General features: G+C 35.6%; 1 protein-coding gene across 2 annotated transcripts in view; it reads left to right on the top strand.

Moving 5' to 3' along the window:
• PYGO1 (pygopus family PHD finger 1) overlaps positions 1 to 12,811 on the top strand; it is a 48,782-nt gene extending 35,971 nt beyond the window's left edge. For both annotated transcript variants that reach the window (XM_050799801.1, XM_050799800.1), the window contains exons 2-3: positions 2,689 to 2,774; positions 4,514 to 12,811. In XM_050799801.1, coding sequence (XP_050655758.1) covers positions 2,689 to 2,774; positions 4,514 to 5,638 — 1,211 coding nt within the window. In that variant the 3' untranslated portion in view covers positions 5,639 to 12,811. The remainder of the gene's footprint in view (positions 1 to 2,688; positions 2,775 to 4,513) is intronic.
• Positions 12,812 to 13,052: the final 241 nt, after the last annotated feature.

Raw genomic sequence — 13,052 nt, 5'->3', positions numbered from 1 at the left:
TTTGGTATCAAAGTAATATTGGCCCAATAGAATGAGTTAGGAAGTGTTCCCTCTGCTTCTGTTTAAGTGGACATTGTTTTAAGTGGCCAACCAAGTATGTGGTAATTTGTTATACAACATAAGAAAATTAATACAACTGCTAAAGAAAATCAACTAGAAATGAGGTGCCTTCTAATGGAAGAACAGACCATCACCTATGGAGCAGCCTTGCAAAAAATAGAAATCTGAATCTGATCAAGTCTAGACCAGGGATCCCCAACCCCTGGGCCATGGACTGGTGCTAGTCCATGCCCTGTTAGGAGCCAGGCCACACAGCAAGAGGTGAGTGACTGGTGAGCGAGCATTACTGCCTGAGCTCCGCCTCCTGACAGATCAGCAGCAGCATTAGATTCTCATAGGAGGATGAACCCTATTGTGAACTGTGCATGCGAGGGATCGAGATTGTGCGTTCCTTATGGGAATCTAATGCCTGATGATCTGAGGTGGAACAGTTTCATTCCACAACCATCCCCGCCTCCCATCCCCAACCACTGGTCCCTGGTGTCAAAAAGGTTGGGGATCACTGGTCTAGACCCAATATCAATTTGTAGGAAATAAGGAACATGTTAAACTATGTCAGTCAGCAAATATAATCAGCAAAATCCAGATATATCAAACATTCCAGGCTAGAAAACATAAATCACACCTGCAATTGAATGTAATATAGTTTGTAATATAATTTTATATAAGGAATTAAACAGGTGTTGAAAAACCAAAAAAGCAAAAAGTGAGGTAGCATGGACAGTAACTGCAGGAAGCAACTTCCACATCTGGGACTTAGTGAACAAAGAAAAGAAGTTGGGGTTATGAGAACCTAGAGGATTGGAAGAGAAACCCCTTAGAGCTTGGACTCAGACTTGGAGATTGAGGTGCTGCCCAGCTGGTATTAATACCTCTGAGAGAACATGTTGAAGCTGGTTTGGGGAGTGGGATGAACTACCAGTGCCAGAGAGAAAGCCTGTTGGGATGATAGAGATAAGAAGACTAAGCAGACACGAGGAGCAGCAATTCCGTATCACCTCCCCTGGCCTTCAAGTATCCCTCTAGAGCTCCCGTTGGAAGACCCTAGCAAAAGAAAAATGTAGTTTGCAAAGTCCCAGTCCCAGTGTCACTAAGAGGGGTTGGAGCTAAAAGACAATAGCTTAATAATTGGAACAATAATCAATCTGGTTCTTTCACTTAATACATTGCAAGGAAAAAACAGTGATGGAAGGAAGTATATCAATTAAAAGACATGTCAAACCAGTTGTAATCTATTGACCATATTTGGATCCCAATCTAAACAAACCATATAGATATTATGAGATATTTGGATTGGGTATGAGATAATATGAAGGATTATTGTTAATTTCTATAGTGGCTAGAATGGCATTGTACTTTTTTTCAGTTCCTAGTTTTTAGAAATACTTTCTGAAATATTTACCGATAAAATGATGTCTGAAATTTTTTTCAAAGTAGTACTGGATGGAGCAAGGTGAAGGTGGTGTTGAAAACACAAGATTGAACATGAATTGATGGTTATTAGGGCTGGCTGATAGGCATATGGGGTTAATTTTATTCTTCTCTGTATGTTGTATATGTTCAGAATTCTCCATAATAAAATGTTTCTTAAAGCTGAAAAAATTCCTTTCATAAACTTTCTTTAACCTCTTAAATTGATAGTCAAGCTTTTGCTTTCCTTGATCATATACTGTTGAGAAAGCAATATTTGGAAACATTGTTGCATTTTTAACAATATCTTTAAGAATTAAAAGGCACTGCCGGGCGCGGTGGCTCACGCCTGTAATCCCAGCACTTTGGGAGGCCGAGGCGGGCGGATCACAAGGTCAGGAGATCGAGACCACGGTGAAACCCCGTCTCTACTAAAAAATACAAAAAATTAGCCGGGCGCGGTTGTGGGCGCCTGTAGTCCCAGCTACTCGGGAGGCTGAGGCAGGAGAATGGCGTGAACCCGGGAGGCGGAGCTTGCAGTGAGCCGAGATCGCGCCACTGCACTCCAGCCTGGGCGACAGAGCGAGACTCCGTCTCAAAAAAAAAAAAAAAAAAAAAATTAAAAGGCACATACCTTTGATGCCATAATTCTGGTTCTAGGAACTACTTGTAAATCTCTCTGAAGGCATTTATACATGGATTTTTGTTGGAAACAACTTAAACTCTCATCATTATGGGGAGGACTAGTTTAATGAATCATAGTCACGCTTTAGAATACTACTCAGTTATTAGAGAATAAAGAAGTTCTAAATAGAGTGATATGGAATGATCTGCAAGTAAGAAAGCATTTGTGTTCTTTCTGCCAAAAAAGAATATTGTACTTGAATATATCTAGATTATCTTTGGAAAGGTAGACCAGAAACTAATAATAGTGGTGGCCTCTGAGACAGGGAACCAGATTACTAAAGGTTTTAGAGTGAGAGAGAGACTTTGCTTTTTCACTGAAAGAATGATAAATATGGGAGCAGGGATGAATGGCTATATCTGGCTGAAACTATGGGAAAGACTTTTTTTGAAAAATAAAGATAATGAAAGCTTAGTATTTCTCTTGTCTAACAAAAATAGAAAACATTAACAGGTAAATATAATAGGTATTACTGTGAGATATAAAATAACTTTACTTACAAGTGGGAAATATTATCTGAATTTTTTTTTTAGGTGGTGATAGTGGACTGGATGGGTTAGGAGGACCAGGTGTACAACTAGGAAGCCCAGATAAGAAAAAACGCAAGGCAAATACACAGGTAAACTGATATTTTCTTTAATAACAGTTTTTCTTTCTAGTATGATCAGGCTGATGAGGTAAATTTAAACTTGGTCATAAGTTTTGTTTTCTATTCAAGTGATTGTACTTTCAGTCATTCATTGTACTTTCAATCAATCATTCAAGTGATGGTACTTTCTTTTTTTTGAGGTAGATTCTTGCTCTGTTGCCAGGCTGGAGTGTAGTGGGGTGATCTCGGCTCACTGCAACCTCCGCCTCCCAGGTTGAAGCAATTCTCCTGACTCAGCCTCCCAAGTAGCTGGGATTACTAAAGGCAAGCGCCACCATGCCCAGCTAATTTTTGTATTTTTGGTAGAGACAGAGTCTCACCATGTTGGTCAGGATGGTCTCAATCTCTTCACCTTGTGATCCACCCGCCTCGGCCTCCCAAAGTGCTAGGATTACAAGCATAATTACAACCGTGCCCGGCTGTACTTTTTGTTTGTTTGTTTAAGTCTGTAACTAGTGGCTATTGTCGGACTATCGGCATAGAGTAGATATTGCACAAAGGAAGTGTGGGCAGATTAAAATGCTTGTTCTTAAAGAGGCTGGGCGTGGTGGCTCACGCCTATAATCCCAGCACTTTGGGAGGCCAAGGTGGGTGAATTACTTGAGGCCAGGAATTTGAGACCAGACTGGCCAACATGGGGAAAGCCCCTCTTTACTAAAAATATAAAATTAGCCAGGTGTGGTGGCACACTTCTGTAATCCCAGCTATTCGCGAGGCTGAGGCATGAGAATTGCTTGAACCTGGAAGGTAGAGGTTGCCATGAGCTGAGATCGCACCACTGCCCTCCAGCCTTGGTGACAGCGTGAGACTCTGTCTCAAAAAAAATTAAAATTAAAATGCTTGTTCTTAAGTCTAATGTAAAAGTTTTTCAAGGGCATGAATGCCTGTAGTTCTATTAAAAGATTTAAAAATATATAGTAACAATTTTAACCTGAAGTAATTGTTCAACTATAATAGTAATTTAGTATTATGTGCATATCACGAAGCAATCATGATGGAGGCCTTTGTTATAATTTTCGATTATAACAAGCAATTATACATACAGGCTCTCATGGTTTTATTCTTTATAAATTTGAATGATAAAGGCTCTTTTTATGATAAAGGCTACTAGTAAGTTTGTGTGTACAGATTACTGATCTTTTGATCTTTTTGACCACCATCTGTTAAACTTGCAGTGTGACTAAAACTGGCAGTTTATTTTTTCAGTTTGAGGCCCAGAGCTTAATGTTTTGGGAATACTTTAATTGTATCTCCCTGAAGTTAAGCTAGGGGAAAAACTTAGATTCTGATTGTTGTTATTTAATTTTGTGACTATTTGGTGTATGAAAGGTGTTTTAGGTTAGACTGCTTTAGTATTTAAGTGAAAGATTCCAGAGTTATAGGTAAGCATATTAAATGAAAATTAGGATAATGAAGCTTCTTTTGAAAGTTAAATACTTTTGGGGTTTGAAGTTACAATGGATTTGAGCTCAGAAAATCATACTTTATTTTCTTTCGTAAATGAAATAAACCTAAAATTTTTATCAGCAAGTATAATTAAATGTAAACATTAGTCATAACTGAAAGGTCAAGTGAAGATAATAAATGTTTATAACAACACTGCAAGAGAAATTTGACTAATACTGGGTTCACAGGTATTAAGGTAACAGGACAATTTTAATAACATATTTGATCAAAAACATGTATTTTACTTTACATTTTCATTTCAGGGACCTTCTTTTCCTCCATTGTCTGAGTATGCTCCACCACCGAATCCAAACTCTGACCATCTAGTGGCTGCTAATCCATTTGATGACAACTATAATACTATTTCCTATAAACCACTACCTTCATCAAATCCATATCTTGGCCCTGGTTATCCTGGCTTTGGAGGCTATAGTACATTCAGAATGCCACCTCACGTTCCCCCAAGAATGTCTTCCCCATACTGTGGTCCTTACTCACTCAGGAACCAGCCACACCCATTTCCTCAGAATCCTCTGGGCATGGGTTTTAATCGACCTCATGCTTTTACATTTGGGCCACATGATAATTCAAGTTTCGGTAACCCATCTTATAATAATGCACTAAGTCAGAATGTCAACATGCCTAATCAACATTTTAGACAAAGTCCTGCTGAAAATTTCAGTCAGATTCCTCCACAGAACGCTAGCCAAGTTTCTAACCCTGATTTGGCATCCAATTTTGTTCCTGGAAATAATTCAAATTTTACATCTCCATTAGAATCTAATCATTCTTTTATTCCTCCCCCAAACACTTTTGGTCAAGCAAAAGCACCTCCCCCAAAACAAGACTTTCCTCAAGGAGCAACCAAAAACACTAATCAAAATTCCTCTGCTCATCCACCTCACTTGAATATGGATGACACAGTGAATCAGAGTAATATTGAATTAAAAAATGTTAATCGAAGCAATGCAGTAAATCAAGAGAACAGCCGTTCAAGTAGCACTGAAGCCACAAACAATAACCATGCAAATGGGACGCAGAATAAGCCACGACAACCAAGAGGTGCAGCAGATGCCTGCACCACTGAAAAAAGCAATAAATCTTCTCTTCACCCAAACCGTCATGGCCATTCATCTTCTGACCCAGTGTATCCTTGTGGAATTTGTACAAACGAGGTGAATGATGATCAGGATGCCATCTTATGTGAGGCCTCTTGTCAGAAATGGTTTCATCGGATCTGTACTGGAATGACTGAAACAGCTTATGGCCTCTTAACTGCAGAAGCATCTGCAGTATGGGGCTGTGATACCTGTATGGCTGACAAAGATGTCCAGTTAATGCGTACTAGAGAAACTTTCGGTCCATCTGCAGTGGGCAGTGATGCTTAATCACAGGCATTAACTAAAGTGGGTTTATTTTCCTGTGTATTGCGAAAATTCATTGACACAGGATTTTAATGTTTTACATTATTTTTTTAAATGCATACACAAAAACATTATTTACTTAGTTTTTATTAATAATTCACTCATACTAGAGCAAATTTTTTATTGTCTTTGCTTGCTGTCTTAAATGAGAATAATGTATATGGGGGTGCTTTAGAAGCATTTATAAATAAATGTTAGTTGTTGTTATTTATCACAAACATAAAAGCCTCTTGAAACTTCAAAATAATATATAATAAATGTAGGCAAGTTTTAACTTTTAAAAGTTAGAATCATTGAAATACGTGTATTTCATTGCTGAACTTTGGTTGTACCATATTAAAGATTTAGTTCAAAAAGTTTATCAAGGATCCACTTAACACGTCTTCACAACATAATATATGTAACTGTAACATGGGGGAAAGCATACATTTTTATGGATTAAAAAAATAATAGTATGACACCAGATTCCTCCTCCACTAGGGTCTTTGGAATTAATTAGTTTCATATTTTCAAGTGAGTTTTCAGGATATCTGTTTGTACAGATACAAGACAGATCTTAGCATATAGTAAATTCTCAGTAAGTATTGTTGATTAACTTGTGGATGGTACCACATGAAATTGCTAATATTAGATCAGTTGAAAATTGACTGCAATTAGTAAAGTTGGCGTAATGTATGTCCCAGTTGTGCTATTTAGAATTATGATAGTATTATGCTCCTACTTTTCTTTGATATTGAGTTGTTTTGTTATTGTTTATTGTTTTCTAGAGGAATACTATAGTATCCACAGAAGAATTGTGAATACTTTTTGTATAATTTTGAACTGGGACATATTGCAAATGAGGAAGGTAGAAACATCCATTTGGCCTTAGAGGGCTCTGCTAGTAAAAGAACTACTCAGTGGTGGTTTGAAAAATCTTGTTCTAGGGATCTGGATATCAAAAATGAACCTTAGGGGAGATCAAAATCCATTTAAACAAAGATCAATTAAGAGCCAAAGTGAAATCTAACTCGCAAACAACAATTTGAAGCCTTGCAGAAGACTTAAGGAGCTCCCACTGTGACTGGGGGAGAGTATAAAAATGGACCTGAGAGTACCCTCTTGAGGGATGATCAAGAATGGAGACAGTTGGAGGTGTGCTCATTAAGATTCAAAACAGCAGAAATCCATTTTTGGAGCAGTTTCTAACCTGTGGCCAAAAAAAAAAAAAAAAAGTATACTGTTTGACAGCTAATGACAATTTATACAATCGTTGGAGGCTGGTAAATCTCCCTAATATGTTGCCACCATTATCATTGCAACCAAAAAAAATTCTGAAGATTGTGTGGTGATCTACGAAGGAGATAAATAATTACTATTATTTAAACCCAAGTGAAACAATGATGGCAGCAGCATATTGTCAAGAAATTTAAATTATGCATGAAAAATGTGATTTAAAAACAATGTCCTTTGGGTAACACACAAGAACCTACACTTTTAAGACAAGGACTCGACCTCACATGTCAGAAGCTACTAAAGCAAAAGTTAAGTGACTTGGGCTATGAAATTTTGTCATGTCCATTTTAGTCACTGGACCTTTATTCCATGGACTACTGTCTTTACCATTTGGAGCTTTTTCTAAGAAACAGTGCATTCCCCAATTGAGATGAAGTAACTGGAAGATGTGAACAATTTATACAGCCTAACAAATGATGAATTTTATAAAAGTTAAACCTTTAATATTCTGTTGGAAGAAAACTATTCATGCTCCTGATGCATATTTTGATTGAATAAAACTTATTTTTTTAAATACAGTGTTTTAATTTTGACCTACAAAAACAGCAATTTCATATGGTACAAGGTAATATAAGGTTTTCTCCATTTACCCTTTACTAGTTAGAGATGAGTACAAAATATTTTCAGTAGTTGTAAAATATTTATCTTTACAGTTTTGGGAAACAAAATGATACAAACTATACTTCTAGGTACTCCTTTGTGTGAAAACTTTACCAGTTGAAGCAGGTTAAAATGCAGTTATTTTGGGCTGACAGACATTTGATGGTGTTCACTAGCATACTTGAAGATCTCATCTTACTTGGAATTTTTGTTATACATACTTCTCTAAATGTTTAAGAACCTGGTTATGTTGCTCCTGAAAGTTTAATGAGTGCTGATTTTTAATAAATGATGCACTGCATGCTATATGCCTAGTTGTAGCATCAGATCATGATTTGTTATTACCCTGAATAGAGCTAGATATTTTGAGTAGAACTTTCCAGTGTTCTCAGGAGTTAACACTTTACATGGTAGTACTTGAGTTGTGATCATTACTAAAATCGATTATGCAGTTTCTTAAACTCTTTATTTCTTTAAGTTTCAGTAGTTAACTGTTTTTGTGAAAATGAAATAACCTCTCCAAGCTAGTCTAACAGTATTTGTTATGCAATATAATTCATTTTCTATTTCCACATAGTTGTTTTTAAAAACCTACAAACAGGTGAATTTTTATTCAGGTGTTTAGGTCTTCAAAGCACCTTACTTAAATAAGAATCTGTAAATATTCAGAAGAAAAACTCATGGTTCATTCTGACAGTGAATCATAGCCAAGCTGTAATCATGCTGATGAATAGTGTTCATGTGTTTGAAATAATTTTCTTCCTAGTTCTACATTTGTCTCTAAGTAATGCTAAGTCAAAAGTTATATAGATGCTTTTGGATGGAAAAAGTGATGAAATATAAGAATAGCCAGATGATAGTTTGTCTGAAGAAGGCTATTATACAAACTGAAATGGCTTCTTAGGACAAATGATAAGCTGCCTTCAACTTAAAAAATATGCAGTGATGGAAAAAAACACAAGTGGAATTGTACCTTTTTTATTTCTTTCCTTCACTGAAAGTCCTCATCTTACACACACACACACACACACACACACACACACACACACACACACTGTCTCTCTCTCACACTCACACACTCTCTTTCTCTGACATCCTTGAGTTTTGCTGAAGTTCAACCTGGCTAACTATGAGCATCTAGGTTTACTCACCAAAGCCAGGTTATTGACAGAAAGGTGGTTTTTTTGTTTTGTTTTGTTTTGTTTTGTTTTTGAGCCATCTTGCTCTGTTGCGCAGGCTGGAGTGCAGTGATGAGATGTCAGCTCACTGCAACATCTGCCTCCCTGGTTCAAGCTATTCTCCTGCCTCAGCCTCCTGAGTAGCTAGGATTACAGTTGCTCACCATCACACCCGGCTAATTTTTATATTTTTAGTAGAGACGGGGTTTACTATGTTGACCAGGCTGGTCTCAAACTCCTGACCTCAAGTGATCTGTCCTCCTCAGCCTCCCAAAGTGCTAGGATTACAGGCGTGAGCCACCACGTCCGGCCAAGACAGAAATATTTTTAAAGCATCAGTTCCTTTCTCAGAACTTGATTTGCTCATGCACTAGAGAATTTCTGGTCCACATGCTTCTAGGTGTTACTCGATTCACTAATACTGAAACAGCTTAGCTTGTGAAAGATAAATTGTTCTTCAGATAGAGTGCTTAGAATTAGATTTGTGATCAGTGTTTTCCTTTTGTGTGAAATACTTTAGAGTACTGCTATTATGATTCTTGTTATTCAAATTAGAAGGTTATATACATAAAACTGAAGATTTTCTAGTACTAGTACTTATTCTTCATAAACACAGTGTGCAGAAATCTAGTTTTTTGGTGGTTTGTTTTAGATTCCAAACTCTGCCTAGTGGCAGAAAAACCTCTTAATAGTATGGGTCATCATGAAATCTGCCAACTTTAATCCAAATAAGTATCAAGAGTCTTCATTCAATATTCTTTCAAACTTGTTTGTCTTGAACAAATTAGAGTTTTAGCACTTATTGTTCAATGTACTATAGTAATTGTATTTAATAGTAAGAAAATATATAAGCAATGATTTTTTAAAAGGGAATTCTCAAGAGTTTTGGATTTCTTTCTGCAGTGCATAGAGGTTTCATATGCATGAACATTCGTGCTGTTTTATATTTTTTTCAATTAAAAAAAATTTAAAAGCATCCAGGCTCCCAAAGTTCATTTGTAAATAGTGGCTTGGAACTCTGCGCAATAGGGAAGCTCCTAAAGGCTCATTTAGACCATAATCTAGTTAATAGTATCATGCTGAGCTCTCAGTTTTCTTTAGAAAACCAATCGATCAATGTAGGAGGGAGAAAGAAGCAGAGGTCTTGTCTTTTTCCTGATGTGATTAGGAGGTTAAGTTCTTTGGTGTGGGTTTCTTTGTATTTGCCCCCTTACCATGCTGAACTCTGGTGAAATGTATAAGCAGGCTTGGCTTTTCCTTTCCTGGATGCTCTGTGCTTCAACATTTTATATCTTTCCTCCCATCAGAAATCCTGTGTCTTTGTGTGACAGTAGTTGGCTAGACTTTAAGAGAAAAGCATTTTCTACTAAGGTATGAACGAAGATAGTGGGAAAAGTGTCATTAAATTTCTTTCTTAAAAAAGGATGTTTATTAAGAATGAATCTTTACTATCTAACATTTCAGACAATATGACCACATTTCAGATACCATGGAAGCAGTACGTTTAGTGAATTAGCTGGTACTGTCTGAAGGTACATCCAATTTCCTTTAGGTTGTTGTGACTTTGCACAGCTTCCTCTCCTCTAATTCTGAATTTAGAGATTTTCTTCTCATTTCTAATTTTTAGTAGCTTATTGTTCTATCCAGTAGAGCATTATAAAAGTCAAATCTGCATCTTCCAACTTGTGGTACAGTGATGGGAATTTGGAAGCACCCCTGGAGCAAAGAGGCTAGGGATAGCATTAGCATCTCCCAAGACAAGTGGTGTAGGGGAAATGAAGGAAAGACCGTGGCCACATATACGCCAGGCGTTAATATATCAGAGGCTGCCTGTATTTAATTTAAAACTTTTGATGAAACTCAATGGATAAGCATCTTTGTCTTATTTGTCAATAATACATTACTTGCAATTATATTAAAACTTATTCTAAATACCTGTACCTTTCTTGTTCTGTAGATGTGTAGATGATGTTGCTTGTTTGTCAAAATATTATCTTTTATAAAAGAAAGTCCTGCTTCTTATCATGATGTATGTGACTTAAATGATTGTTTCATATTAAAACTATTTCTTCCTTATGTACTGTTTACATATACCTCTTTTTGGGATATTAGTTCAGTACTTTTATACAAATCTGAGTGTGTTCCACATTGGTGACATGTATTTTTGCAGTAACTTTTTGTTTTGTTCTTAGAGCATGTCTAAAGTAACACATGCACTAGTGCTGTGGTCTGTGGCAAAATTACTGTAATTCAAATTGGAAAAAAAAATGTTTCCAGACTTTGTCCAACATTTATTCCTATGGCAAAGGAAATTACTATGTAATACTAATTATTTCTTATGCTGGTATGTTTTAAGCTACTCTATGAAGTATGTGAAACATCAATATTTACGGATTAATAGATGGCCTGATGTCTTTCAAATGGGAGAGGAGTAAATTTTAGTGTTACCAACTCATGACACTTGTAATACAATAACTCTTAAAATTTTTATTTTCCACTTACAGGTATAATTTACTAAGTAATTACCTTAAATGGTAGTGCATGTTAGGATTTTTTAGCCCATACTACTAAAATTATATAGTCACTTTGAAATTATGCTGATATTTCCCAGCCAAAAAAGACATCATTCACTCCCTCATAACCAAAATAAGTAGCACTGTAATGTTTATCTTCATTTATTAAGACATGATGAAGATACCATAAGACTCCTCTAATTTACCTGGAATTTTTAACCATTGATTCAAGGACTTGAGTGCTGTTTACTTTGTACTACCTGATGAAAGGATTTGGTAATAAAGGTTATAATCAAGATTTTAAAGAAAAATGTTCAATCTTGAAGGCAAAGTTTTGAGCTTTTTATTTTAGAGGTGTTTACTTAAGAATAGTAATTTAAAAGCATTCTTGTTTTGTCATTAAGACAAGTACCCAAAAGAATTGTAATAAGTAATACTTGGCCAATGCAAATTTGTATATTTGAAATTATACACTTGAAAGAAAAAAATGAATGCTTGTGAGTGCTTAAACTGGGTATCTTTTTAAAAATTCAAATTCTAGACATATCAGTTTAAATTATCCTGAATAAGGTTTTACTATATCAGTGATGTATATTACAAAATGTCTACCTGTGTTATGTTAATGATATCTCTATGCTGCGTCATATTTGGCATGGTTATGGTATATTTTGTACTTTTGATTGTTGACTATTGATAGGATTGATATAGCAATAAATCTGATTCAGCCCTAATATTTTTTAAAATGCTAGGTACCATACTGTATCATAATCCTATTACATTTGACTTGAATGCCCCAAATTTTCATAGTTCTATATTTTATGTTAAAAATTTAGTATTACATGTTAGGGATTTATTTTTGTCTGCTATTTTCACATACATTCTTTTAGAACTGGATCTGTTTCTATTTAGATCATAGAAGTCTAAAGAAGTATTATTAATTCACGAACTGCTTTGTGGAAACATTTAAATAAAGTATGAAATGACTAGATTACCCCAAATTGTTTATTTTTTTATGTGATTAATGACCAGGTTACAGTTTTCAGACAAATAAAATTGGCTTGATAACTGATGGAATATAGTAGATAATGGAAAGTTTGACTCTGTAAGGGCCTCCAAGTGTTAAACAAATACATTCTCAGTTCTGAATTACTTCATAGGAACTACTTAAATAACGGTAAGCCAGACTCCTTTTTCTTTTTGAGATACTTAACACAATTTGCCTCTTCTGATCCCAATCCCTTCTTCCCCCAAAACTATGCTAGAATTTAAAATTGGAGGAGTTTAATTTGTCATCTACATTTTAGTTTTTTTATTCTATAGATAAGTAATAAGACAAGTAGATGTTCTGCTGTCAAGACAGTCCATGTTATTGTTGGCCATTCTTTTCAGGGATAATGCTTCATGTCATTTGTGCATTGTATAAAGAATGTTGTTTATCAGTATATAGACCTACTATTAGTAGAAATGATGTGTGGCAGGCTTTCTTGAATAATATGTATTGTAAGTTTGTTTCCTATAGTGTTATTATGCTTCCGATTCTTTTAAATAAAGCTAGTTTTTAAAGAGAAAAAGAACTTTTTTAAGCGTTTGACTTTCATCAGGACAAGTAGGTGTAAGAATCTTGGCTTTGGGTGGGAGATGTCCAATATCACATCAAGCAGGGAATAGCCTACAATTTATCAGTGTGATTTTATACTGAAGAGAGAACCAGTATTTTTAATCATATATATTTTTATTTTTGCTGTATATATATATTGCTGTATATATATTTTTTTCTGTGAAGTCTATTCAGAAAACGGAGTCCTGGATTTC

This window comes from Macaca thibetana, chromosome 7 (assembly GCF_024542745.1).
Source record: "Macaca thibetana thibetana isolate TM-01 chromosome 7, ASM2454274v1, whole genome shotgun sequence".
Taxonomy (NCBI): Eukaryota; Metazoa; Chordata; class Mammalia; order Primates; family Cercopithecidae; genus Macaca; species Macaca thibetana.
Note: the sequence above shows the minus strand (reverse complement) of the source record. Positions and strands in the feature narration are given on the sequence as shown.